The sequence below is a fragment of the Solea solea genome, chromosome 4, assembly GCF_958295425.1.
Source record: "Solea solea chromosome 4, fSolSol10.1, whole genome shotgun sequence".
NCBI lineage: Eukaryota > Metazoa > Chordata > Actinopteri > Pleuronectiformes > Soleidae > Solea > Solea solea.
Window position 1 is genome coordinate 14,975,189 of NC_081137.1, and position 24,310 is coordinate 14,999,498.

The window sequence follows — 24,310 nt, forward strand, 5'->3', positions numbered from 1 at the left end:
AACAAAGGCGGGGCAAGTAAAGGACAATAAATGCCTCCACCAGTCATTACAGAGTGCAAAGAGAATGAATGAAATGTGTGATTACAAGATACAAGGTTTGGCATTGAGAGCACAGGTGCATTTTCCCTGTGTGTGTGTTTTAAATTCATATAAACATTCTAAAAATAAAGCAACTTCTACATTTACTCGTGTTTGAGCTGCAAATGGAAGAAGAGCATAGCATAATATTAATAATATTGTTTGTATCACAAATACAGTAGGTGAGTAATGGGGGGGAAAGTTTGTTACAAGTCTTCAATGCAACAATGCAAAGTGAGGCAACCACAGGCGTGTCACACTTACTACACTGTTGCATGTACTCTAATTGCTGAGTGTCACGGATTGATGGTGACAGACTGTTCCCTGTGGACAAATTATGATACCCACTCAAGCCACAATGAACTATACAGATTATTTTCTCTGCTATAACTGACAACAATATTACAGTTTTCTTTGCTTTCCCTGTATTTTTGTTGACTTTGGCCAGATAGAGTTGTTTTGGCCTTCATGATCCAGTGAGAAGTTGACCTTCAACTTACATGCAACCAGTTAATTATCAACCCATTTTACTTTTACTTTGACATGACACACGGTACACACACGTACTATCGCATATACTATCGCAAAATAAATTCCACAAACCCTCAGCAATCATAAGAAAGTTTATTCTTCCTTGCTAAAAAAAATGTCCTCTGAATATTTCATCTTACAGTGAACACACCTCTCTGCCAAGATGGAGTTTCAGTGCTGCTGAAATGGAGATAGGAATGCAACTACACTTGATAGCCCAGATAACAGGAGGGCTGAGAAAGCTTGCTCAAAGGATTCCATTGTATTGGAGCCAGCGGGACCCAAGCAGATTGCCAGGCATCGTAGGGTCTGTTGTCCGTCAACAACGGTAACTACAGCTGACATGCAACACTTCATGTAGCATCATATTTGACAAAAAATTCCACTGATGCGGCCAAATTCGAGTGGTTACCTTCACTTGATACATTTTGTCCAGTTCTTTATTTCGGTTGATTTTCGTTATCACCAAAGCACCCGTCTTGATGTAACGATGTAAAATTTGTAGTCTTGGTTCAGTAGCAACATTTAATTACTGTCTTGCAAAAGTTTACTTTGTTCTACCAACTCAAATAACCTCTGAACTCTGTTGGTGCCAGAGCATGGACTTTGCTTCATAAAGTTTTTATGAGGAGGAAGCATCTGTAGGCTTTCATTTACGACAGCTCACTGATATTGAAGAACCATGCACAAAAAGTTTCTTCTTTACTTCTTCTTCTTTACTCTGAATTTTTCTGAAACATTTTTCTTAACGTGAGGCAGAATTGTGAGAACGATTTTACCTCCAAAACAAATATATGCACAGAGAACAGAGAGACTTTTAATTTCTTATTATCCAGGACTTGCTGTTTTGCTCCTATACTGGTTGTGGTCAACGTGACGACAGTAACATTCACAAGCTTTTTCGTTCACTTCCAGCCTGAGTGTTTTATCCCTTTTAATCTTCATTCATCTACCAGCATCAACATATGCGTGCATTGTTTTCTCATAACATCATTGCATGTCGTAGTTTCCTGTTTTCATTACTCAGCGAGTCCCACGTTTCCTTTGATCAAAAAATATCTGTCTGCTTTCTCCCACACTCGTTCTGCAGAAAGCATGCACGTTAATGGCGGTTGACATTTCACCTTATGCTTGATCTCATTTGCCAAAAAACTGTGTAGTTTCATCATAAAACACTGGGGCTCAAAGATTATAATTTAAATGTCTTATATCCTTTCCTGATTTCTTTATTGACAAACATGCATTATCTTCATTTATCTGTCCTGTGATAAACACTCATATAAATCAAGTTTGTTGTCGGTCTTGTCTCCCAGTAACAAGTAGTTTATCTGTAAACACACATTGCTCCCTTCACTCTGGAAGAAGGAAGGAAAGCTTGCTTATCAGAGAGCTCACCAAATAGGGAGAGATGAAACTGCCTAGTGTATGAAGTAAGGCACAAAATGGAGTCAAGGTGTGGCCAATGTATTTTTATGACCTCAAATTAACTTTTTGTTGTCTCCAACGTGATTCTTGATTGGGCCACAAATGCAGAGCACACTAGAAAGAATAATCTTGTGCAGCAGACTGATACTTCAGTACTATAATAGGGCAAGAGTATTGGTGGAAACCAGTGGACAAAAGGCCCAGTTGAAATGCAAATGAGAAGCTATGTTGTCAGCTGACCTTGTGTTTCACATCTGTCCTGAATATCTAATCAAAAGTGCACAACCTTAAGTAGGATTGTTCACACCTGGCATGACAATGGGACTCCTGTGACCATGTGATTAAATTCAGTTACACACTGATGATGATGACGTCATTTTTTGCAAGAAAAAAGTTATGTTTCTGTTGAGTCAGTGTGTGTGTCTGGTGAGAGAGAGTCAGCAGTAACAGGTCTGAATGAGGCCTTTAGTCTATTTCCTCCAACACTCTTTACACATGATATATTCATCAAATGTAGGCTAAAGTAACTGGACTAACCTGGAGAGTAAGCATTAGGGAAGTTTTTGAGAAAGGAAGATGGATTTTTTTTTAAAAGTGTTTTGGAAGTACATCTTTCTTTAATAAATATGTCATGTCATTAACAATCATTAAAAATAAGGGCCCAGATCATTAAAATTAAGTGCCCTGATACTCAACACATTGTGTAGTTTTATGTCCACTGCAATAACAAGCTGACACTCAGTGAACCGGGGTTAAAGACACATTTCTGTTTGATGTTTGACCTGCGGTTGTAATCAAACATATAGTTCATCATTTGGGGAAGAAGCGAAGACATACTGTTATGCAGTAACAACCACTTGACATCATGACACCAGCATAACAGTGAATCCGCAATGATTAGGTTTACAATCCATCTTCAGAGGGTGGTGTAGAGAGGGGGGAGACATCTGTTCTCCAGCAGTTGGCAACTTCTTAAAGTATTTTCTGGGTGTATCTGGACTGTTGAATAGAAGAGCCAAAATGTTGTGATGCTACTGAGAGCAAAAACACACAGTAGCAGCACAATGACAGGACAAACAACTGCCTGTAATGAAGTCCAGGCTTATTTATACTAGTCCCCTGTCACAGCCTGTTCACCCGGCTGCAGTCGAGCAACAAATAAATACTTTTCATGACTTATTGGTGCACTTTATGTGAGGGCACTCAATCTTCCAGCTCTGTGAGAGTGGTGGGAGAATCAAGTCACTGCAGTCAGGTGTGTGTGGCACTGATTGGTGTTGATTAAGCCCAGGTGTGGGGAGTGTTCATATACCCTGAGTCTCCAGTGCTCTGTGCTGACTCATTGTGTCGCCTTCAGGGGTAGTGAGCGGTTCTCGCTGTGGCTTCTTAAGTTGTCGGTGTATCTATAAACACGACTCTGAATTTTGTGTGTGTTTGATGTCAATTGCTTGTTTCCCAGTGTATAACTTGTGGTGCTGGAGAGTTTGTTGTGACCTCAGTCTATTGGGTCATCAAAGGTCTTCCGGGCAGCCTTTGCCTTTCGTTTCCTGTTTTCTGGTTCTCCTAGACAATATTTGTTTTGATTCAGTCGCTTGGCGGCGGTGCTTTAGCTAATTTTAGTGTTTTATTTCATTAAGGAAGCCTGTAGTGACTCTATACAGTTTTGTTGTTTTTTTGACTCTACCCTTTCCAATCTATCACTATCGCTATTGGGATTTTGTGGTTATCCATCAGGGATAACTTTGAGACACCCCTGGGTCCGCACCTGCGTCCAGTTGTTTTGAAGGGGACTACAACAAAGACCCTGTGATGTACAACGATGAATAATACTCTAAGACGTATCTCGAAATACATGCAGTTGCACTAGAGAAATAAATGGTAGCATATGTACATGACGCATGCTGCTGAGGAAGGAGTTTTGCAGATAGCTGAGGTTTGCCGCTTGTCATTCACATAATGTAAATCTGTATGTGAGTGTATCATTAGCAGCTGTCATGGAATCCTGCTCAAGAAAGTCTGGAAGTCTGCACGCAATGTTGTCAGTCAAAAATAGAATTCTTCTTGGCTTTCGTTTCCTCCTTCCCTCCCTTTGAGTGTCTAAACTGGGATCCTGTCACTGTTATGAAATATAACGTGAAAATAGATGTTACCTGCCTCTTATTGTGAGGATCAGTGGTGCAAAATCTCCCTGCAACTTTCTTTTTGTTGGCATCTGGCATCCAGTGCCTTTCTGAACCTGAGGTGAACGTGGCTGCCTATAACAACTGCTCCCAAATGGCAGCCCACAGGCCAGACACAAATATTTGGCCCATGCTGAATTATAATTGTAATTGGTACTATTACTGTTAACGTGCCTTTATGGCTACTGTAAAGTCTACATAAAGACATGTTTATGTATGTTATTGTATGAGGTTCTAGTAATGGGCACATGTCAGAGTATCTGCCTCACCGAATAAAAGACGGCAAACACACACAGTTGGAGAGTAATGACCGTATCATTTGAGGTGACATTTGAGGTGATTTGAGGTGATGTTTTTAATTCATTTTAAACATTTATTCAAAGGTTTTTTTGTTGTCACAAGATAGCTGCAGTGGTTGAGAGACCTATGTGCACCAGTATTTCACTTAGTGCCTATCGTACAAACCTGTTGGGACAGTGTAATAATTTTGGGTTGGTCCAGTTGTTCACAATATTATGAACCATTATGTAACCAAACACAATAAGGTCACCTGACTAAGTAAATATACTGAATGACCAGGTTTTTCTGGCAAGTCCAAGATGACAATGCCAGGAGTCATTGGGTTGAAATTTTGAAAGACAAGCATGACTCATCAGTTTCACAGAGGGATTGGCCACCATAGAGTCCAGACCTTAACCCCACTGAGAGTCTTTGCTGGACTAGACTTAACACAACCGTCAAACTCCATCACAAATACAACAGTACAATCTTGGTGGGAATTTTGCACAACGGTGGATTAAGATAATCTAGCGTTTTACCCATTCAACGTTTGCCTGTTTTCTTACAGGTATCTCTTGCATTTCATATCCAAACAACATCAAAGTCAGCACTGCACACACTGGCGCCTTTAGTAAATCACCTGTCAAGCAACAATAGATGCTGTGAAGCTTATCTTAATATTGCCATGGTGAATGCATGCATGTCATAATTTAAGATGAAGGCAGTCAGAAATTGAGCAGGCAGTGTATTATTCTGTTTATTATGTTTAGTTTAACAGCTGTTACATTCAAACAAGCTGTAGAAAGTAAACACAGACACACGTCCATGCTTCATCCCTGCTAAAGCTCTCTGGCATGATAGTTTATGAACTGCTGCTGTTTACATTTGAAGTGTCATCCCAAGATGACAAATGTTTCAGAAAAGCACAGGTGAAGTTGACTGATTTGTATGCTGTTAATCCTACGAGCAACATACACAATTGCATGAATCTTCTAAACGAGTGAAATGTGGGTGGTACTGCAGGTGGGCCATGAAATAAATAAATGTTTTGAATTTTATTTTTATTGCTGTAAAATATGTACGATAGATTTTAAGAAATACTTGATGTTTAAAAGTAGGTGTTATTATATTATATATTATTATATATTATATTGTTATTATGTAGGTGTTATTATATTATATATGTATATATATACATATACAGTATATACTGTATCTTTATATATATATATATATGTATAGCAATATTGTAACATTTTATGTATAATTATCCAATGTCAGCCAGTCAGCCTACAGACCATATATGTCAGTAGTTGCACTCACTGTTAATTTTTGAATTTTAATTAATAAAACTGTATTTATGTTGATGGATAATTATGCACTTTGAGACTGAGCACTTTGTTGTGAAGGGAAACCTTTCAAATATTAGATGAAGCCCAGCTGTAATAACCACATCCATGTGTTGAATTAATCTGCAATGTTTGTGTCCCATGTTCACATCAAAACAATAATATATGTGGGAATTATTGAGTCTAGTCTCGTGTGTTGATCAGAGTCGTGTTTCAAGGTTTGGGCGTGGACCTCGGGACTGGCTGCTCTGAACAGACAGTAAACATGGTCTCAGTTCAAAAACGGTATATTATTATTGAAATACATTTTTGGACTTTGTTCTACCACCTCAAATAACCCTCTAACTGTCCAATGCCAGAGGATGGACTTTGCTTCGTAAAAACAAAAATGTAGTTTTTATGGGGAAGAATGACCTGTAGGTCTTCACTTACTACAGTTCATATTTATGAACCTTTGCACATACTGAAAACCCTTAAGCATAAGAATCTGTTTCATAGAACGCAATGAAATGTTACTACTTTTACAACGCCTTTACACTTAGAAACCTGTGTTACAAAACAAATCCATACATTCCTACCTCGAGGTTTTATTTTTAAGTTTCAGTTTGTCTCGTGACTAATTTATTTACTTATCATGTAAAGTTCAACAACTTTGTTGAACAAATATTTTCACTAAGTTATGTAGTCACATAATCTACAATTTCATTTTGTATTTTATATCTAAAATCCTTGTAATGGCAACCTTGAAAAATATTCTTTTTTTTATGCTCCAGTAGAATTTGGTGTTTTAATCCTGTTTTGTCATGACAACAGCAACATTTGCAAGCTATGTACATTTTTCATTTACTTTCGGCCCGTGGGTGTTTCATTCATTTTAATTTTTAGCCATCTATGAACACAAACGCATGTGGGCACTGTTTTCCCGCTACACATTTGAATCTCGTAGCTTCCTGTTTTTATTACTCACTCTCAGTGAGTGAGTCAAGTCCACATTTTCCTTTGCTCATATATCCACGTGCATTCTCCTGTGCAGAGAGCACATTCGCTTCACATTAATAGAGGTTGCCGTTTCACCTTGAACTTGAACTCAACTTCAAAGGACTGTAGAGTAGTTTCATCACAAAACACTAGAACTTGAACATGTGCCACTTTTACGCAGATTGTAATTAAAAATGTTTTATATGCAAGACATTATCATGCTACACATGTAAAATTTCCCACTTTCTTTTTTCATGCACCCTCTTCATCTGTCTATCATGTGATTTTAATGCTCATATAAATCAAGTTCATTGCTGACTGTCTCTTCCTGTGACACGTAGTTAATCTGTAAGCACACAGCGCTCCCTTTACTCTGGAGGAAGGAAGGAAAACTGGCTTATCAGAAACCTGACCAAATATGGAGAGGTGAAACTGTGTAGTGTGTGAACTAAGGCACAAAATGAAGTCAAGGTGGGGCCGATGTAGTCTTTACAACCTTATATTAACGTTTATTTCTCTCCAACACAATTCTGGATCAGGTTTGAAAAACAGAGTACATTAGAAGGCTTTTATTTCAAAGTATTTTATTTATTTGCAGTTGCATTATTTTTAAAGTAATTGTGAGCAGCAGGCGGATACTTGTAGAGAAAAAACTACGATGACACCTCATGATACAGAAGAGTTCATGGTGAAGAATGCACAAAAATATGTAAAACATCCATTGCACCAGCACACCTGGAGCGGACAGAAAACATTTGTTTGAGAACAAAGTATGCATGCCTGTGTGACGCAGTGGTGACATTTCCTCACTGTTGTGCAAACGGATACAATACAGTTGACAAATTAACTCGCACAAGTGTCCAAACTGGTTTGACTGGTCACTGTGTCAACATGACAGATCTGCATTCTGCTCCCAGTCAAACAGCCACCAGCAAGTTAAACTTTTCAGCATGTTTTTTGGTGATAGAAGTCACAAAGCAGGGATGTTTGTTTATTGGGCGGTCCCTTAAATTCCTACAGTACCTTCGTCCACATTGATGTTTGTCGGACTGTAACCGGTCTAAGACAATGGCGATTCTGTCTGACAACAATAGGTGGAAATGCAGCTGCCGAGAAGTGTGTGCGCAATTCATCTACAGATGAGCCACATGAGGAGTTTCAGAGAGAAAAGGAAGCAGCAGGGAAAATGGAAGCAGTTTCTTCCACATTGTTGACACCTCATTGCTTTTCACATTTCATTCATTCTCTTTCACTGTTTTCTCACTCTCTCTCTCTCTCTCTCTCTCTCTCTCTCTCTCTCTCTCCCCGTCCTTGCTCAACCTGCTTATCTAAACTGGGCAGGGCTCAATATACTCCCAGCACAGGGGGAGGGCCTTGTCTGCTTTCAATCAATAACCTCTGGAATTCAGAAATACAAGTAGGTCCTGTCCCTGGCAGGCTGTACCAAACTCTTGAGGGCGGGCTCCCAGGCACAGTCGACGAAAACTTCATCCACTTCTCAGCATTCTCTCTGTCTCCTTCCACAGGTCTGACTGTGTTCCAGGTCCATCACAATGGCCGACCACAGTTCTCCAGATTACTTCAGCTGCTCCCTGTGTCTGAACCTTCTCAGGGACCCTGTGGCGATTCCCTGTGGACACAGTTTCTGCATGGACTGCATCAGTGGCTACTGGAACGAGGCTGATTACACAGGGATTTACATTTGTCCCCAGTGCAAGATCACATTCACCCAGAGGCCTGTGCTTCGCCCCAATGCCACTCTGAACATGGTGGCTGAGAAGATCAAAAAGAGCGGCCTGAACCTCAACCTCAACACGTCCCAGGGGAATATCTTCGCCGGACCAGCTGATGTCCCCTGTGACTTTTGTTCTGGGAAGAAATTAAAGGCTGTTAAGTCCTGTCTGAACTGTCTGGCGTCCTATTGTGAGAAGCACCTGAAGCCTCACTATGAATCAGCCACATTCAAAAGGCACAAACTGGTGGACGAGCTGGGAAACCTGGACCGGAAGATCTGCCCACAGCACCAGAAGTCCCTGGAGCTGTTCTGTCGGACAGACCAGATGTGTATTTGTGCTATCTGCACAGTCAGTGAACACAGGGGCCATGACATTGTCTCTGCTGAGGCAGAGAGAGGTGAGAAACAGGTAAGAAAATCCTACTGTCTCTGCTGGTGACTTCTTTTAATAGTTATTATTATTATTATTATTATTGTTCATCACTTTCTGTCAGCCTAGAAATACTTAAAACCTAACGATAAGTAGCTGCATGAGAGACCACAAGCTGAAGTCCTTGACATGTCAAAAATAATAAACCAAACAGATTGTTTTGACCAACTCCTGCTGCTGTGCTACAAGTGGTGGTTGGACTTTGACCCATTTCCCCAGTGCTATCAGCTAGCCTGGCATTCACCGCCAAAACAAGTCCAGCTCTCTGATTAGCTGCGTGCATGAAGGATGGGGGAGTGTCGTTTTGTTATCTCCCCCGAGAGCCGCTTTTCACAGAATGTGGTGTTCCAGCAGTGAGATAGATACACAGAAACTGTCCACTTCCATCTGCTGCTCTGGTTCCCACCTGTGGGAGTGGATGTGTACTGATACTGGACTGTCAGTGAGTCAAAGCTTTCCACACCACATGATCAACAAGTGACAGTGTTGAAACCACATTCAAATGTAACAGCCCGTAAAACGATGTGGCGCATATAACACTACCACCAGACACCGCAGTGTAAATCAGCTTTGTTGAGAGCAGTGGAGCATAGTGGTTTTACATGAATTATGCAGAAAGAGGGGTTTTTTTTAATGGCAACTATGAATATCAGCTTACATCTTTTTAGGGCAGGGTGAAGTAATAATTCATCCTTGTTGTTCTCTTTATAACATCACAAGTCTGGTTTCTCTCATCCAAAGATTTACAGCCTGAATCCCACACATCTCACTCCATCCCCTCCCCCTTCTCATGCTCACCCCTCACTCCCTTACACCCCCCCCCCCCCCCCCCCCCCCCCCCGAGATTCCCCACATTCCTCGAGCTTATCTTGAAGAATGGGTCGGTGGGCTTGAGTAAAAGCTGAATTAGAAGCCCTCTATTCTGCGTGTCAGTGCCGTGTGCACCTTGAAACATCTCTTTAAAAGTCGGCCAGGGGTAGATTCACATTCCTGGCAGAATTCCACCAAAGCAGCAGCCCAGCTCCCTCCCTCTGAGATAAAAAGCTGGTTGTATTAAGCTGATTCTTTGAGTTGGGTTTATTAGACATGCCAAAGGGCCTCCCCAGATATTTTTTGATGAAAAAGAATGTTTTCACAGAGCCAACAAATATCAAGCTCTATTAGACATAATTCAGCGATGTTTGATTTAATAAAATGAATAAAAATTGTAGCGCTGCATAAGTCTGTAACGTAAAAGAAGCAAGTTCAGCTAAAACAAAAAAAAAAACAAAAAAAACAACAGTGAAACAGATGGTTGACTAACACTCCTTTATTCTGCAGAAACTGTTGGGAGTCTCCCAAGCTGAGATTAGACAAAAATGCCAGGAGAGGGTGAAGGAGTTGGAGGAACTGAAGACATCAGTGGATTCACTGAAGGTGAGGACATTTTGTTAAAAACATTCTGTTTCTTTCTGCAAACCAGCTGCATCTGATTAAAGCAGGAGAGAGCACCTGACTTCAGGCATTTACTGTAGATTTAGGCAACTGGACATTTTAGGTAAGTCTCAAAGTCCATTTGTAGTGTGCGGCTGCTACTTTGCTCTCATCTCGTGCTAAAAAGTGCAAAAAACAAAAACAGCCTGTGAATTAGTGTTGGACGACACATTATTGGGCTTCTCCTCATCATGAGTGTGTGGAACATCTTCATTTGTCACCGTTTCTGTTTGTTTGTTTGTTTGTTTTGGTCACACTTTACCCCCAAACCCCCAAAGACACAACGACCTAGATGACCATGAACCGCCACACACAAAAAGTCATCAACTGGTGGTTGTTGTAGCTCACCTGTGTATTCTGTGCAGAATTCAGCCCAGAGAGCCATGGTGGAGAGCCAGAAGATGTTTGAGGACATGATCCGCTCCATCGACAGGATGAGGTCTGAGGTGACCAAGTTGATCGGTATCAACGAGAAGGCCGCTTTCAACCAGGCCGAGGCTTTGGTCGAGCGTCTGGAACAGGAGATCGATGAGCTGAAGAAAAAGGAGACGGGGCTCAAGCAGCTGTACAGCACTGAGGACCACATCCACTTTTTGCAGGTGACATGAATATTTGGATAATAATAATTTGGAATATGTGGATTTACTCTCAAGTGAAGCACTATAATAAGAATAACTATTATTATAGACTTTATTTAAGACCAAAAAAGTTCACTTTCATAGACGGTATGTATATATATGTGAATGCATAATACACATACATTACAGTTCATTTCACTGAAGAAGGACAGGGTGGATTATGGCCTGAATAATACAGTTTTCTTGAGGCTGTCATCCTGCACATAAAATCTTCGTCTTCGACCACTTTATCCTCCACATGAGGCTTGTGAGGGTGCTGGTGCAAATCCCAGGGCAAAGGGCGGGGTTCACCCTGGACAGGTCGCCAGTCCATCACATCCACATAGAGACAAACAATCATTCACACTCACACCTATGGTCAATTTAAAGTGTCCAATTTGCCCAAACCCCAAATCTGCATGTTTTTGGACTATGGGAGGATTTCATTTCTTATTATGGCGTCAGGATCATGATAATTATTTGAGTTATTACAAGTGCAAAGTATGATGCATTAAATATCACCATCAGTGTTTGGATATAGTCTCCAGTATGTTTATGGCTCTAAAATGTTGAGGTTTTATGAATCTTTATATTTCCACATGGGTTTGAGTGTAAATGTTTGATCCCATTTAATCAAGTATTATTCATGCTCATCAACGTTTGTCTTTCTTTCCCCTCAGAACTTTAACTACCTTTGCACTCCCACTGATGACGGCTTCATTCCTAAAGTTACTGTAAACCCCGACTTTTCCTTTGGCGCTGTGAGGAAAGCTGTGGCTGAGATTAAGGATCGTCTGGAAGAGTTTGGCAGAGAGGAGCTGCTCAAGATCTCCAAGTCAGGTCTGACGTTACCAGCAGAAACATACCACTTTTATATCATGGGCATTAAATATCAACAGCCTCCGTATGCTAAATATGAATGTCAAATGTCTTACAGTGAGTGAGGTTCCAGTCTACACCACAGAAAGTCGAACATTGGACAGAAAGAGCAGAGGTGAGCACTAACACATCCTATGGCAATACAACACTGTAGGAGGTTAATTATTGTCCATGTTGACAGTGTAGTCACCCTCAGGTGTTGCATGTAAACCACACAGCACTTGCATCATACATTCCTCTGTTACAAGCAAACTAAAATAACTATGACAAAAGAATTGAAGGCATGTGTGTGTGTGTGGGTGTGTGTTCAGTTCGGTCTAATCAGTGCTTCCTCATCTGCAGGCAAAGAAATGATCGTGAACAACCTTCCTCCTTCAGAGCCAAGGAGCAGGGCAGATTTTGTGAAATGTAAGTGTATTGATGGGAGGAGTGACAGTACTGGTCAATTCATTTACAAAATAAACACGGTGTAAATGGTTTTATTCCTCTCCACACTAGACTTCTGCCAACTCAGACTGGACCCGATCACCGCCTACAAGGAGCTGTTCATCTCTGAAAGCAGCAGAAAGGTCATCCGCACCCGGGACCTGCAGCCCTACGGAGACAACGCAGAGCGGTTTGACAGCTTTGCTCAGGTGCTGTGCCGGGAGGCTCTCTCTGGAGGCCGCTTCTACTGGGAGATTGAGTGGAATGGAGAGTTCTCCATTGGAGTGGCCTACAAGAGCATCAGCAGAAAGGGCAAAGGCTCGCTGTGTCTCCTGGGCTACAACGACAAATCCTGGAGTCTCCTTTGTTCCGATACAGGTTACTCCGCCTGGCACAACAGGGTAGACAAACCTGTCAGCGGCCCGCACTCCCCAAGAATTGGCGTGTACCTGGATCACACTGCAGGTGTGCTGGCATTTTACAGCATAGGCAACACCATGACCCTGCTGTACAGGTTTGAGACCACATTCGTTGAGCCCCTCTATCCAGGCTTTGGAGTTGGAACCTCAGTCAAGATCTGCAATGTCAAGTGATTGTCAATATTTGAGCGCTCATTCGAAAATCTAAAAATATTCACCACTTGTTTCTTACACTAAATGGAAATGCTTTTGGGATATATATTTTTGCTATATTGTAAAATTGTACCAAACCACATAACTTAACTTTTTTGCTATTTTTTTTTATAAGAAGGCTTTTTTAATGGTGTATATATATATTTGCCCTGCACATCATATATCACATGTTGCATTATGCTGTCAAATCATACAATAATGTTAGTTTTCTAAAAACCTACTGTAAGTGAAATGGATAATTAAGTCCTTATCACACCAGTTGAAACTTAAGAAAAGTATTAAGCACCTGACATTACAGTCTGGATAATATTATAACATGTCACATGTATGTAATAAATGTCATGTATGACATATTGTAATGATGTACTTATTGTTCAAAATGACTGTACCCTTTTGATAACCCAAGGTATATTTACTTATGTCATGACGCTGTAGGCCACTATTATTGAATAATACATGTTAAATATATCAAACAAATGTATGAGTATTTCAACAACGTTCATATTGGTGCATTAAGGTATTATCATGGTTTCAGTACATTCAGAATATTTCATTTTCATTTCATTTTGTCATGTTTTGATATCTAGCAGTTTTATTTTTCACCTTGAACTAACCTTTATTTAATGTTGTGTATGTTTACTTATATAATGGCCAACCAGATCATAACTATTACCCATAAAAATCTTGTTTTGTAACAAAATGATTCATGTATGGTTCAGAATAAAGAGCTACATGAATGAATGGATTGTTGATTTCTATAATGGTTGTTTTATACATGAGGATAGGGCATTCTGTATTTCATTTGCAGTCATGTTTAACAAAAGGTATGTTTCAGTAATATCAAATTTAAAAATACGATTTTGTTTTGTTTTGTGAACCATCCCCTTTATAGCCACATGATTATGAATCAGCCAATTACCTTCCCTGAAATACATTTTGAACAGTACACTGTTAATACTGTTCAAAATGTTTATTACATTGACAGTGCTCCTGGCTCCCTCTGCTGGTTGATTATGGAAACTGATATTACAACCGCATTATGTCCACAGAGGTGTGACTATAGAAAGCACAAACCTCCTTCAAGGCCACTCAATTGCCATGGAGTCATCCAGTCCCCTATCTCAAAAGGTTGGCAAATGTCTTAAAACAATCCCGAATTATCACCACCAAAATCTAGTTATATCTTCCTTGGGTCACAACCTACTTCCCAAAAAGATTTGATGCTCATCACAAACATGGCCAAAATCAATCCTCCAGCTGCTGAAATATTAACAAGACTGTTTAAACCATCATTAAAAGTGTATTGTATGCTATAAATCAGTCCTCATCTTCTACCGCTTTATCCTCCACATGAGGGTCGCAGGTCCCTGCTGACGTAGCATGAAATGCGGGGTACACCCTGGACAGGTTGCCAGTCCATCACAGAGCCACATTGAGAGACAAACAACCATAACCTCTCATACCTATGGTGAATTTAGTGCCCAATTTTATTAGGCAATCCCTAAATCTGCATGTTTCTGGACTATGAGAGGAAACCAGAGAAAAAACAAGAGGAAAAGGAAACTGGTGGAGTGTCAGTTGTATGCATACAATATGATAAAGTCTGTGATAAATATACAGACAACTCACGATCAAACAAACAATCCTTATTACAAAGAAAGCATTGAGTCACAGAAAATGTGTTTTGTTTTTTTCAACATACATCCATTTATTATATACCAGGATTGTTGCTGGAAGTTGAACATATAACGCTCAAGAAAAAAAAAGCATGACAGTCCAAAATTCAAACATTGTAGCCAACGAGGCCTCCTTTGCCAATGCACTCGCCAATGTAGAACCACATCAACACTTCGGTGGCCACCAGTCCATTCCTGAGAGCATCCTGTGAGAAAATCAAAATACTGCATTAGCCACTGAATGCTGTGATTATCTGTGAAGTCTAGAGATATACAAACAAACTGACCACTTGTATTGGTATTTCTCATTAAATAATCTGTCAGTTTCTTGAATATCTGATTAGTTGTTGTAAATGTTCATAGGTGCTTCCCATCCAAACCTTTAAAGGAGTATATTCTTTAATGTTTTGTTTTCACCACAAGCAGTTTTTTTAAACCAGAAAATATTCACATTGAAGAATCTGACAAATCTGAGGTTTTGTTTCATTTAAAAAACAAATCAGACAGATTTATCAATGATCCAAAGAGTTGACGGTTAATTTGGTAATGAATTAGCCATTGCAGTCCTACAGACAATGTGAAATACTTGTACACAAACAGATGCTACTGGACATTACATTTGCACATCGTTTGTCTAAAACACTTGAACATACCTTCACTGTGGTTTGACCGAGACGTCCTGTCTGGAAACCCTTGACGAGGTCTTTGGCTCCCTCAATGGCCTTGGGGATTTCAGCAGGGCTAGGGGGCACAAGCTCAACACGGGCGTAATGCCAGAAGGTTGCTAGCCGAGGTTTGGAATAGGTTACAGCGGCTAGAAGAGAGATAACAATGTGAAATAATGACAGCAGCATAATAAGATAAAATAAATAAAACACAAAAACAAATGCTTCCATTGTTGGGGATTGTTTTGATTGATTTATGTATGTCTTACTATGCTGCTAAGTTGGTGATGGTCGCAAAACAGAATATCATTCATTGAGTAGGAATATGCAATGACAATAAGTACCAACCTGCACTGTTCTACTGCTACTGATTTAGCATTGAGCTCCATCAGCATTAGCTGTTTAGCTACATGGCAAATGTTCAATGAGTGTATCCAACACAAATAATGAGGTAGCTAACCAGACAGAAACCTCATACAGTTTTCATGCTCAAATGTAGTTTTGCAAATTTCTACTAGAGTCATTGAGCAAACACCGAGTCCACTTCATTTAGTTTGTGACCAGGTCACGGTGAAACTGACAGCGTCGGCCTCGCTACATTAAGTCGTATGAGATAACACAAAATCTACGTCATAGTTTCTTATTACTAGACCCATATGTAGGACTGTGTCATAAAATAACAAAATTAACTCACCGCCGACCATTGTCGGTACTTTAGCGACCAGCCTTTGCACTGCCTGTGCCATGTTCAAGTATTTGTCGATGCTAACCGCTGTTGCTGTTTCTGCTAGCCGACTGAATGTCACCCCCAGAAGGACCCAAGAACGCAGCTAGCTGACCACACAACTGCCTGTACAGAAACATCCAAACTGGGATTATTACATAGTTAGTTCGCATTTGAAAATGTCACGTTAACGTGGCGTGCGGCCTTTTAACATTTCCACGAGGTAAATATTATTCGATATTATTCAATATATACTCTCCCTACAGCGGGTAATCGTAGACTTTATGTATATAAAACAGTTGAAAGCTAATTAAAGGTTAACTGCTGATGCACAAGCTACAGTTTTGTCATGCGGCCAGCAGAGGGTGCAGTGAGCCACATTACAGAAACTGATATGGCATAATCATGAATAAGGAAATTGGAGAAATGTGGCTGTTATTCAGTATAACATTTTATCACAGCATATAGGTTTTGTTTATTTCTCTGTTGTTATGTGGAGTGTTCTTTTTAACACTTGAAGGTGTGTCACCTTCCACATGACTCCAATTGTGACCCACTGAAATCACCACCTGTATTCACTCAATCATGATTTGGATGATGCCCCTTACAAAGTTTTTGAAAATGTTTGGTTGATGGTTGTTGACCATTGTGTGCCCTTGTTAAGTCCTTCAAGGTCGAAACCAGTTGGTGTTTTATTTCCCTGTACTTAGCCATATTTGAATAAAGCCTATTAAATCCACATTCAAGTAGTTTTGTTCCTGCTCCATACAAGAGTGCCTGAAGTTTTTTTTCTCTCTTGTGTGTTCATATTGTTCTTTAAGAGCACCATCTTGAATCTGTCAAAATAAAGACCGTTCTCAAGCAAACCACCACCTTTTTCCCATGAATCTCAACACTGGATTTTCACCAAGAGGATTAGTGAGAGCCATTTAAGGTAAACTACAGCTTTCCAGTACACATTTTGTCATCGTTCCACACAATTTTTCACTCAGTCATTTATGGAAATAAAAATGTTTCCAAATGATTCATATTTGTAATCAAGAGCAGACATTTATTTCATTTGTATCATGTACTTAAAACACATACCCAATAAAATACATTTATCCTGTATACTTTACATGTTCCTTCTCCAAAGGACAGCAGATTACTCATACAGGATATACATTTTTTATCAAAAAGAAAACAATCCCATTTCGTTTTACATGTTCACACAGCAAGTTATTTGTATTAAACAGATTGAGTTTATAGTTCTGCAATTCATTTATTCTGCATTCCATGTGACTAAGACGACATAAGACAGATGCTGACTCAGACAAATGCTTAACTTCTCCGTGTACTGACTGTTTTGTCTTTTGGTTTTCTTTTGTGAAATCCTGTGATAATGTGATAATCTTAAATGTTTCTAGTCCAGGTTGGAAAACGTTCAGAATGATGTATCTTGGTTGGTCACAAAGATGACCGTTCATAGTCGTCTTCTTCCTCCTGCTAAGATAAAAGTGAGACAACATGGTTAAGAAAGTGGCTGCCATTAAAGTGATGAATGTGCGAGCAGATTAGAAATGTAGGTTACAGTATTTCATTCACCTCAGTGACATCTCTGGAGTCAGTCTGCTTCATCTTGTGATAGCTTATCTTATCCATGACTGATAAGGAAAGAAAATGTCCTCCTTCTTTCACAAGCATAATAACATCTTCTAGATATTTATCCTCCACATTTTGGCCATTCACTTCTATCACCACGTCTCCCACAAGCAGTCCCTTACTCTGCCCCGAGCCACCAAAAGCCACCTACAGGAGAAAATGGCAAATTTTTATAAATTAAAAAAAACACTATATCGCCTACTGCTTTGTGTGCTTTAGTGATAAGGTTGTTTTTAAGCTGTGTAACTATCACCCACCTGGCTGACAAAGGTCCCAGGACTCTGTGGGACACCACCCAGATTGAAGCCAAACCCCAAAGGTCCTTTGCAAAGAGAACAGAGTCTGGGTTTACATGAGCCATCTGTTTCCCTCTGGGAAGACGTCTCTTCTTCAGAACCTGCTCCTCTGCTCTCCTTTACTTTGTCAGTGGCAGCGTCCTCACAGAAGAGAAGAGGTGACAGACCAAACTGCAGAAATATTAAAAAATAATAATAAAATAAAATAAAATAAAATAAAAAAATAATAAAAAACAAACACTGAGCCTTGTCTAGATAATCACTATGTTGACTTATATGACTTATGATTATGATCAGTAGTAGTAGTAGCAGTAGTATGTATGTATAGTAGTACTATGTTGATAAGAATGTAACTTTTGTATTAGTTTGGAGAGCTACTGATTGTGATCTATGTTATACCTCAGCTTGAGTAATATAATCTGTTATTCAGGCAGATGTTATAGAGCGAGCAAAGGTAAAACCATACATCACAGACTCTCTCTTATCCCAAGATGGTTAAATCAGGTTAAATCAGTCATGCATCACAATAAGCACTGTCAATTTACGGTAGTATGGAACTTTATTCTTGCACATTTTGCACTGTTGTTGCTGGTTTTAATGACTTGTTTTTAAAGGTGTGTTTTGTGTGTTATTGTCAGGTTTTACTCGTTTTAATGTATTCTATACTTGCAACATTCATTCTGTGATGTCTGTGAATTATACAGTACGTCCTTTGTTTGCTGTTTGTTGTCTCTGTTGTGCTGTGTATTGTCCTGCAGCTGATGAAGCACTTTTGGACCAGAAAAATGTCGATGGTTAAGTGCTCCCAACCTGTGTGTAAAACTCCAGGCCCTGGGAAGTGATGGTGGTGAGGGAAACCTGTTGTCCACTGTGTTTCACTCTATTCACAATGTCTTCATGGGTCAGTGTCTCAGCTGACTCTCCATTAATCTCCAGCAGCAGGTCTCCATCCTGCATACCTGCCCGTTCCGCTGGACTGTCTCTGTCCATTTTACGCAGAACGTGGTCTGTTGTTTAAAAATACACCAACATTATTTTAAAATACTTAGAATGTGTCTTTCTACCCTTTTTTTTTTGTCTCTTACGTGTGCGTCTTGATTGTGTCCTCTCCAGACGAAGGATGAAGCCATAGCCATCAGGCCCAGAGACCAGGTGGAGTTTTCTGGCCATAAAAGGCAGCTTGTGTGGAACAGCCATGCTGGGTAGAATTGGCATCTTGTGTTGCAGGTAGTTCTTCTCACTCTCACTGTCAATCACTAAGATGGTGATGTGATTGCCACATTTCTTCATCTACAGGAAAAACTTTTCATCAGCCTGAGTATACAGAATATTGTGTTTGGTTATAGATCATTTCATCTCCTGACACCTAAAACACCCTAATGTGCCTAAAAAGCATGTACTTTGGTGCATTTATTCACATGATATACTACAGATTTAGTGCTTAGTTCAAGTTCAAGCTCTACGGCTGTCTCTCAGTTGTCATAAAAGCCTCTGATAAATGAGTTTATGTAATAATTATAGTAATAAAACAATATCACTTCGCTTTGTTAACATTTAATGAGACATGGTTTTATTTAAACTGTGCACCATGAGACATACTTAATACATATTCAATTAGAACAAAACCATTTAAATACAATTCTTCTAAAGGTAACAGGTTGACTATGTACCATCCTGTTGAGTGCAGAGGGTGAAAGGTCAGACACTGTTGCTCCGTTCATCCATACCAGGCGATCTCCCTTACACACTCCTGCCTTCTCAGCTGCGCCTCCTGTCACCAGACTCACAGAGAAGTGGCCTTTTTCTCCTGCAGGGCAAAAACAGGAGGAGCGACTGAATAATACTGCTTAAAATCCAACTGAAAATCCCTTCCTTGTTTAACTTTAATCCTTGAGCTTACTGTGATTGCAAAAAGGAGCATTACCTTCCACAGGTGTGAAGCTGATGCCCAGTCCTGAGACAGGATGCCTGGTGATGTGGCAAAGTCTTGGTGGTTTGGTGTATTTGCCCATGTGAGCTCTGGCCAGATCTCTGAGGTCTTGGCCTTGTGACACAGCCTGCTCATAGGCCTCCTCGTTGAACACTAATAAACACAAGTGGTGTCCACTTAGCTTTATCTTCCTGGACACCTTTTTCATAAATGAGAAACACAGTAAATCCACTGCAAAGCCAGTATATACACCTCTGTGAGGTTTCCTTCCATTCAATAATGTCTGACTCTCATCTCACCTCAGGATGGGGAAGATCATCAACATAGCAGTTGTTGACTTCCAGAAGCCGGTCTCCATCTTGAAGGCCACTGTACCCAGCCACTCCAACTGAGACCACATTTCTGATTATGTGACCCTGACGCCCCCTCTCCACTCTCAAATGAAATCCGTAGGATTCCCCTTCCTCTCGTTTTAGGACACACAGACGTGGACGGGGTGGCGGCGCAGAGTCTGTGCAGGACGAAACAGAAAAGTGTTTTTATACGGAGAAGACTTTCCTCATGTTTGGATAGTTGTAGTTAGAACTGCTGTATGACAGATACCTGCATCATCTGTGATGACCATCACCGGGTTGTCTATTCCCTCTTTTGGATTAAATGAAAATTTTCTGCAGAGGAGATGGGAGACTTTGGACCTTACTGACATTTAGATTTCATTATCTAGCAAGCTTTGTAAACAAAGTACACTATCTTTCTATTCATGGCCCTCTAAACCTCAACTGACACTTCGGACAGGAAATGCTTATTTTAATTTTCTAAATTTTGAATATATTATATGACATGCACATCACCATTATCATAATAATAACAACAGCATTTGTCTGTTGGCCTTATCTTGGTGTCATCAGATGTTTCTGCTACAAAAGATAAAACATTAGGTCAAATAATGAGTTGTTTGGAGAAACATAAACACTCTGACTTTTGCAATAGAACACTTTTCACTTTGAGGTTTGAAATGACATCAAAACAATGAGGGGGTTTTAATTTTCATTGGTGCAAACAATTAAATAAAAGCAGACTTACTTGAAGATTTTCACCAAACCTTGAAAACAGAAATTATATTAAGTTAATGGCGTAACTGCACACTTCTGTACTTTCACTTGTACTGTATCTGCCACCATACAGTCACACAATATGTGATGCTTTTACCATTCTAATTTTCAATCTACAATACCGTACACTCCAAATAAGATTTGGACATTTTAAATTTAACAGAACACAAACAATGCACAATGAATCAACATACAGAACACAATATGGTATGTTAATCTGAACTTGCAGCTCTGTAAACATCTGTGTATAGTTTTGTCTGCTAAACTGAGACTGTGAGTTGAGCTGAGCAGTGGATCCCGTATCTGTTGACGACGACTATCAGCAGAAGAATCATAAAACTAGGTTTGACTTTATGTGATTACCTTTAGTCTTTGGCCTCACTAAAGGGGGAGGGAGATCAACAACTTTAACACTTTTTAAGTTGTGACAAAAAAATGTGGCAACTACAGACTGAGTTTACCTGAACGTTTTCACATAAATCGAATGCAAGGATGACATTATATCATTGACATTGACATTATGTTCAAATACAAAATATTCTGTGACACATTCAATTACAATTCTTCATCATATAGCAACATAACAAATGTTGTTATTTAAAAAGCTTGAACAAAATGTAAATAAAATGAATTCATGATTAACTTGTGGTTAATGAGTCTCTCCAACATGGGACAGTTTACACACTCAACCATCACTGTGTCCTTCACTGTGTGAAACTGCTTATCTGTGTGATTCATCATGTCACCCTCACAGAGTCCTTGCTGCTTTGATACAGGAACATCCAATGAAATCAAAACAAATGGTTGAGTGATACGCACGCACACACAAACAGACACACACAGCGTTGTACAGCTGTACAGCTATTCTTTTTAGGACTCTGCATAGACTTCCATTAATTTTTACATCCTAACCAAAGCCTAATCCCTAACCTTAACCACAACCAGTTAATGACTAACTCTAATCACAACATAACCCTAATTCAATCTTAGTCCTAAACTTAACCTGTTCCACAGAACTGAGGTTCTGCCTCTTTAGGACCGGGACTACTGGTCCCGAAAAGGTCATATGAGGTCATTAATAAGCCTACACACAGAGAGTGAGAGAGAGAGAGAAATCTTTGCCATTTCATCATTTAACATCTCTGTGGCCAAATAGCCTCCTCTACTCAACAGCCTATATACCACAGGCACTAATGGATCACTGTTTGCTTTTCCATGCCATAAACCTTCTTTTCAAATGTCCTAGGACGCAGTGGACCTCCAGACACACACAAAGACAAACAGCTGACGCTCAGCAGGGTCTGCTGATTATCACAGTTTAAAAAGTGTTGTTGTTGTTTTTTAAATTAACAGTGTCCACACAACCAGTTGAATAAATTCTGCTCAGTTAGACAAAGTATAAGGCGTTCTATTACAAATCCAAATTGCAGCACAGTGGAACATAAACACACATATGAAACACATGGAACATTTTAAAGGTTTAGATCTAATACCTGAACTCGATCTCATGTTGTGTCTCTTCCCCATCAGGTCAGCAGTCAGCGACAAAGAGGGAGGCAGCAAATGGATTTGCTCACAACCAAACATTTATTCTGACCACAGAGAGACTCCTCCCCATGAGGGGGGCACCAAAATGAATGTTTAAACTGTGTGGGAAAAGTATTATACACACCACCACGTGTAGTACCCCAAACAAGATATTATGTACTGTTCCATCTCAATAAATTACTTTGTTTCTGACTTGCAACCATCTGTGAATGTGTGTGTACTGGGTTTGTGCCTGTTGACACCCAGATGTTGCTGTTCAAGGCCACAATTTAGTAGCAAAACACCTCAAATTTCTCTGGATGAATTGTTTCAAGTAATGTGAGATTAAAGTGATGATATTAAGATAGGACTGCACCAAATATATCAAAAATGTTCCAATCAGTCCATAGCGACAATTATTGTGATACATGTCAAATGATTAGAGAAAGTTGAGTGAAAATGTAATAAGAAAACAAGATAGTTATGGTTTTAACTCTCTTTATTAGCAGAAAACAAATATAACACATCTGAGGTAAAACATTCAAATCAGTTCCATGTGTACCTCAAAGTGTGCTTGTGTGACATGCTTCAGTTTCAGGGTCTGCTGGTGTTGTTTGTGCTGTTTCACTGTTACACTGTCAGGTCTCACTTTGACACCATCGAGGACATGTGAAAAGACCCAAAACCACCAAAAATGTAACATAATAATGTCAAACCACACTTTGAACACTTAAACTTAAAATTAAAATTAATTCATGAATCGTGTTTTTAACTACACTAAAACTCATTGATCATTTGACTTGCACATTGAACAGTGTTGTGGGCAAAGTGAAGTCAGCAAATATCTCCACTAGATGGCAACAAATTCAACAGCTGTATCGTTTTACTGACATTTTGAACAAGCAAATAGAATTATATTTGTTGTGAATTATTTTTACTGGCACATTTATGACAAGACCTGTGTGTATGTTTGTATACTGGCAGTGGAGATTGGCATCACTATTTTAATGCAGGGATTAGGACAGCAAACTCTACTTGATAATCCAAACAAAATCAAAGAAAACAACGGCCCTGTGTATAGAGCGCATTTGGGCAAATCCCCATCCATTTGACTTTGCTGGTCTGAAATTATTTTATTTGCTTGACCAGCATGTGCATTCTTTCTCGTGGGAGCAAAGGCCCACACAGTCAATTAGTAACTTCACCTCAGCTGCCATTCAAAGGTTAGGCTACGTTGCATGTCACTGGCACAGTACTTTTGAAAATGAAGTGAGACTTTACATTGTCCATTTCACTTCATGATGTGATGCAGTTTAAGTTGGCACAGAGATGGACAACACATGGCATTCTTAGGTGATGGTGAAAGAGTTGGTGACGGGGGATTTGTATACATTTGTAAAATGACAAAAACATAAAAGACTTTGTGTATCTTGTGTTAGTGTGGTCTTTACCTTGACCTTCCTGAAATAGCGAGAGAGGGAGGGAGAGAGAGAGAGAGAGAGAGAGAGAGAGAGAGAGGCAGCAGGGTTTCTATGGGACTTTTCAGGCCTGGGTCTGGAGCCAAGCTTCCTCCCCTCTTAGTCGGAATCATTCCTGATGGGATCCTCCCAGCAACAGGAAGACACTGAGCTCCCATCTGTGCCTAAATCATTGCCAAAACACTGGACTGTAATAGTGACCAAAACACTGTTGAATTGAAAGTTACCTTGCGTAAGCTTCTTCCATTT

At 39.8% G+C, this 24,310-nt stretch overlaps 3 protein-coding genes across 5 annotated transcripts; 1 reads left to right on the forward strand and 2 right to left on the reverse strand.

Annotated features, from left to right (window-relative positions):
* The first annotated feature begins 358 nt into the window (after nucleotides 1–358).
* ftr82 (finTRIM family, member 82) lies at nucleotides 359–13,753 on the forward strand. Its single transcript, XM_058626933.1, has 8 exons — nucleotides 359–937; nucleotides 8,347–8,964; nucleotides 10,306–10,401; nucleotides 10,824–11,057; nucleotides 11,756–11,915; nucleotides 12,013–12,069; nucleotides 12,297–12,362; nucleotides 12,453–13,753. The coding sequence occupies exons 2-8, from the start codon at nucleotides 8,374–8,376 to the stop codon at nucleotides 12,971–12,973; spliced, it is 1,725 nt and encodes a 574-aa protein (XP_058482916.1). The 5' UTR covers nucleotides 359–937; nucleotides 8,347–8,373; the 3' UTR covers nucleotides 12,974–13,753.
* A 941-nt stretch (nucleotides 13,754–14,694) lies between these two features.
* Nucleotides 14,695–16,193, reverse strand: atp5l (ATP synthase, H+ transporting, mitochondrial F0 complex, subunit g). Its single transcript, XM_058628438.1, has 3 exons — nucleotides 16,048–16,193; nucleotides 15,342–15,502; nucleotides 14,695–14,894 (listed from the first exon to the last, which is right to left on the reverse strand). The coding sequence occupies exons 1-3, from the start codon at nucleotides 16,097–16,099 to the stop codon at nucleotides 14,796–14,798; spliced, it is 312 nt and encodes a 103-aa protein (XP_058484421.1). The 5' UTR covers nucleotides 16,100–16,193; the 3' UTR covers nucleotides 14,695–14,795.
* Nucleotides 16,194–17,101: 908 nt separating this feature from the next.
* nherf4b (NHERF family PDZ scaffold protein 4b) lies at nucleotides 17,102–22,662 on the reverse strand. 3 transcript variants are annotated; one of them, XM_058628436.1, is made up of 11 exons: nucleotides 22,550–22,662; nucleotides 21,028–21,046; nucleotides 20,548–20,612; nucleotides 20,244–20,455; nucleotides 19,939–20,143; nucleotides 19,685–19,821; nucleotides 19,100–19,304; nucleotides 18,825–19,021; nucleotides 17,976–18,185; nucleotides 17,662–17,865; nucleotides 17,102–17,559 (listed from the first exon to the last, which is right to left on the reverse strand). In XM_058628436.1, the coding sequence occupies exons 1-11, from the start codon at nucleotides 22,641–22,643 to the stop codon at nucleotides 17,524–17,526; spliced, it is 1,584 nt and encodes a 527-aa protein (XP_058484419.1). In that variant the 5' UTR covers nucleotides 22,644–22,662; the 3' UTR covers nucleotides 17,102–17,523. The 3 variants fall into 3 exon arrangements, with proteins under 3 accessions (XP_058484419.1, XP_058484418.1, XP_058484420.1); XM_058628435.1 differs by having other exon boundaries at nucleotides 17,102–17,562; XM_058628437.1 differs by lacking the exon at nucleotides 21,028–21,046 and having other exon boundaries at nucleotides 17,102–17,562; nucleotides 22,550–22,617.
* Nucleotides 22,663–24,310: the final 1,648 nt, after the last annotated feature.

Bases quoted from the DNA above. Each gene is read 5' to 3' on its own strand.
- atp5l (XM_058628438.1), bottom strand. From the start codon at position 16,099: ATGGCACAGGCAGTGCAAAGGCTGGTCGCTAAAGTACCGACAATGGTC. The intron at 15,503-16,047 runs GTGAGTTAATTT...TCTCTCTTCTAG, and splicing joins AGTACCGACAATGGTCGGCG to CCGCTGTAACCTATTCCAAA. The intron at 14,895-15,341 runs GTATGTTCAAGT...ATTTTCTCACAG, and splicing joins TCGGTCAAACCACAGTGAAG to GATGCTCTCAGGAATGGACT.
- nherf4b (XM_058628435.1), bottom strand. From the start codon at position 22,643: ATGTTTGGTTGTGAGCAAATCCATTTGCTGCCTCCCTCTTTGTCGCTG. The intron at 20,144-20,243 runs GTGAGATGAGAG...TTTATGAAAAAG, and splicing joins ATGATCTTCCCCATCCTGAG to GTGTCCAGGAAGATAAAGCT. The intron at 19,822-19,938 runs GTAATGCTCCTT...TTTGCCCTGCAG, and splicing joins CAGCTTCACACCTGTGGAAG to GAGAAAAAGGCCACTTCTCT.
- ftr82 (XM_058626933.1), top strand. From the start codon at position 8,374: ATGGCCGACCACAGTTCTCCAGATTACTTCAGCTGCTCCCTGTGTCTG. The intron at 11,916-12,012 runs GTCTGACGTTAC...AATGTCTTACAG, and splicing joins GCTCAAGATCTCCAAGTCAG to TGAGTGAGGTTCCAGTCTAC. The intron at 12,363-12,452 runs GTAAGTGTATTG...TCTCCACACTAG, and splicing joins CAGGGCAGATTTTGTGAAAT to ACTTCTGCCAACTCAGACTG.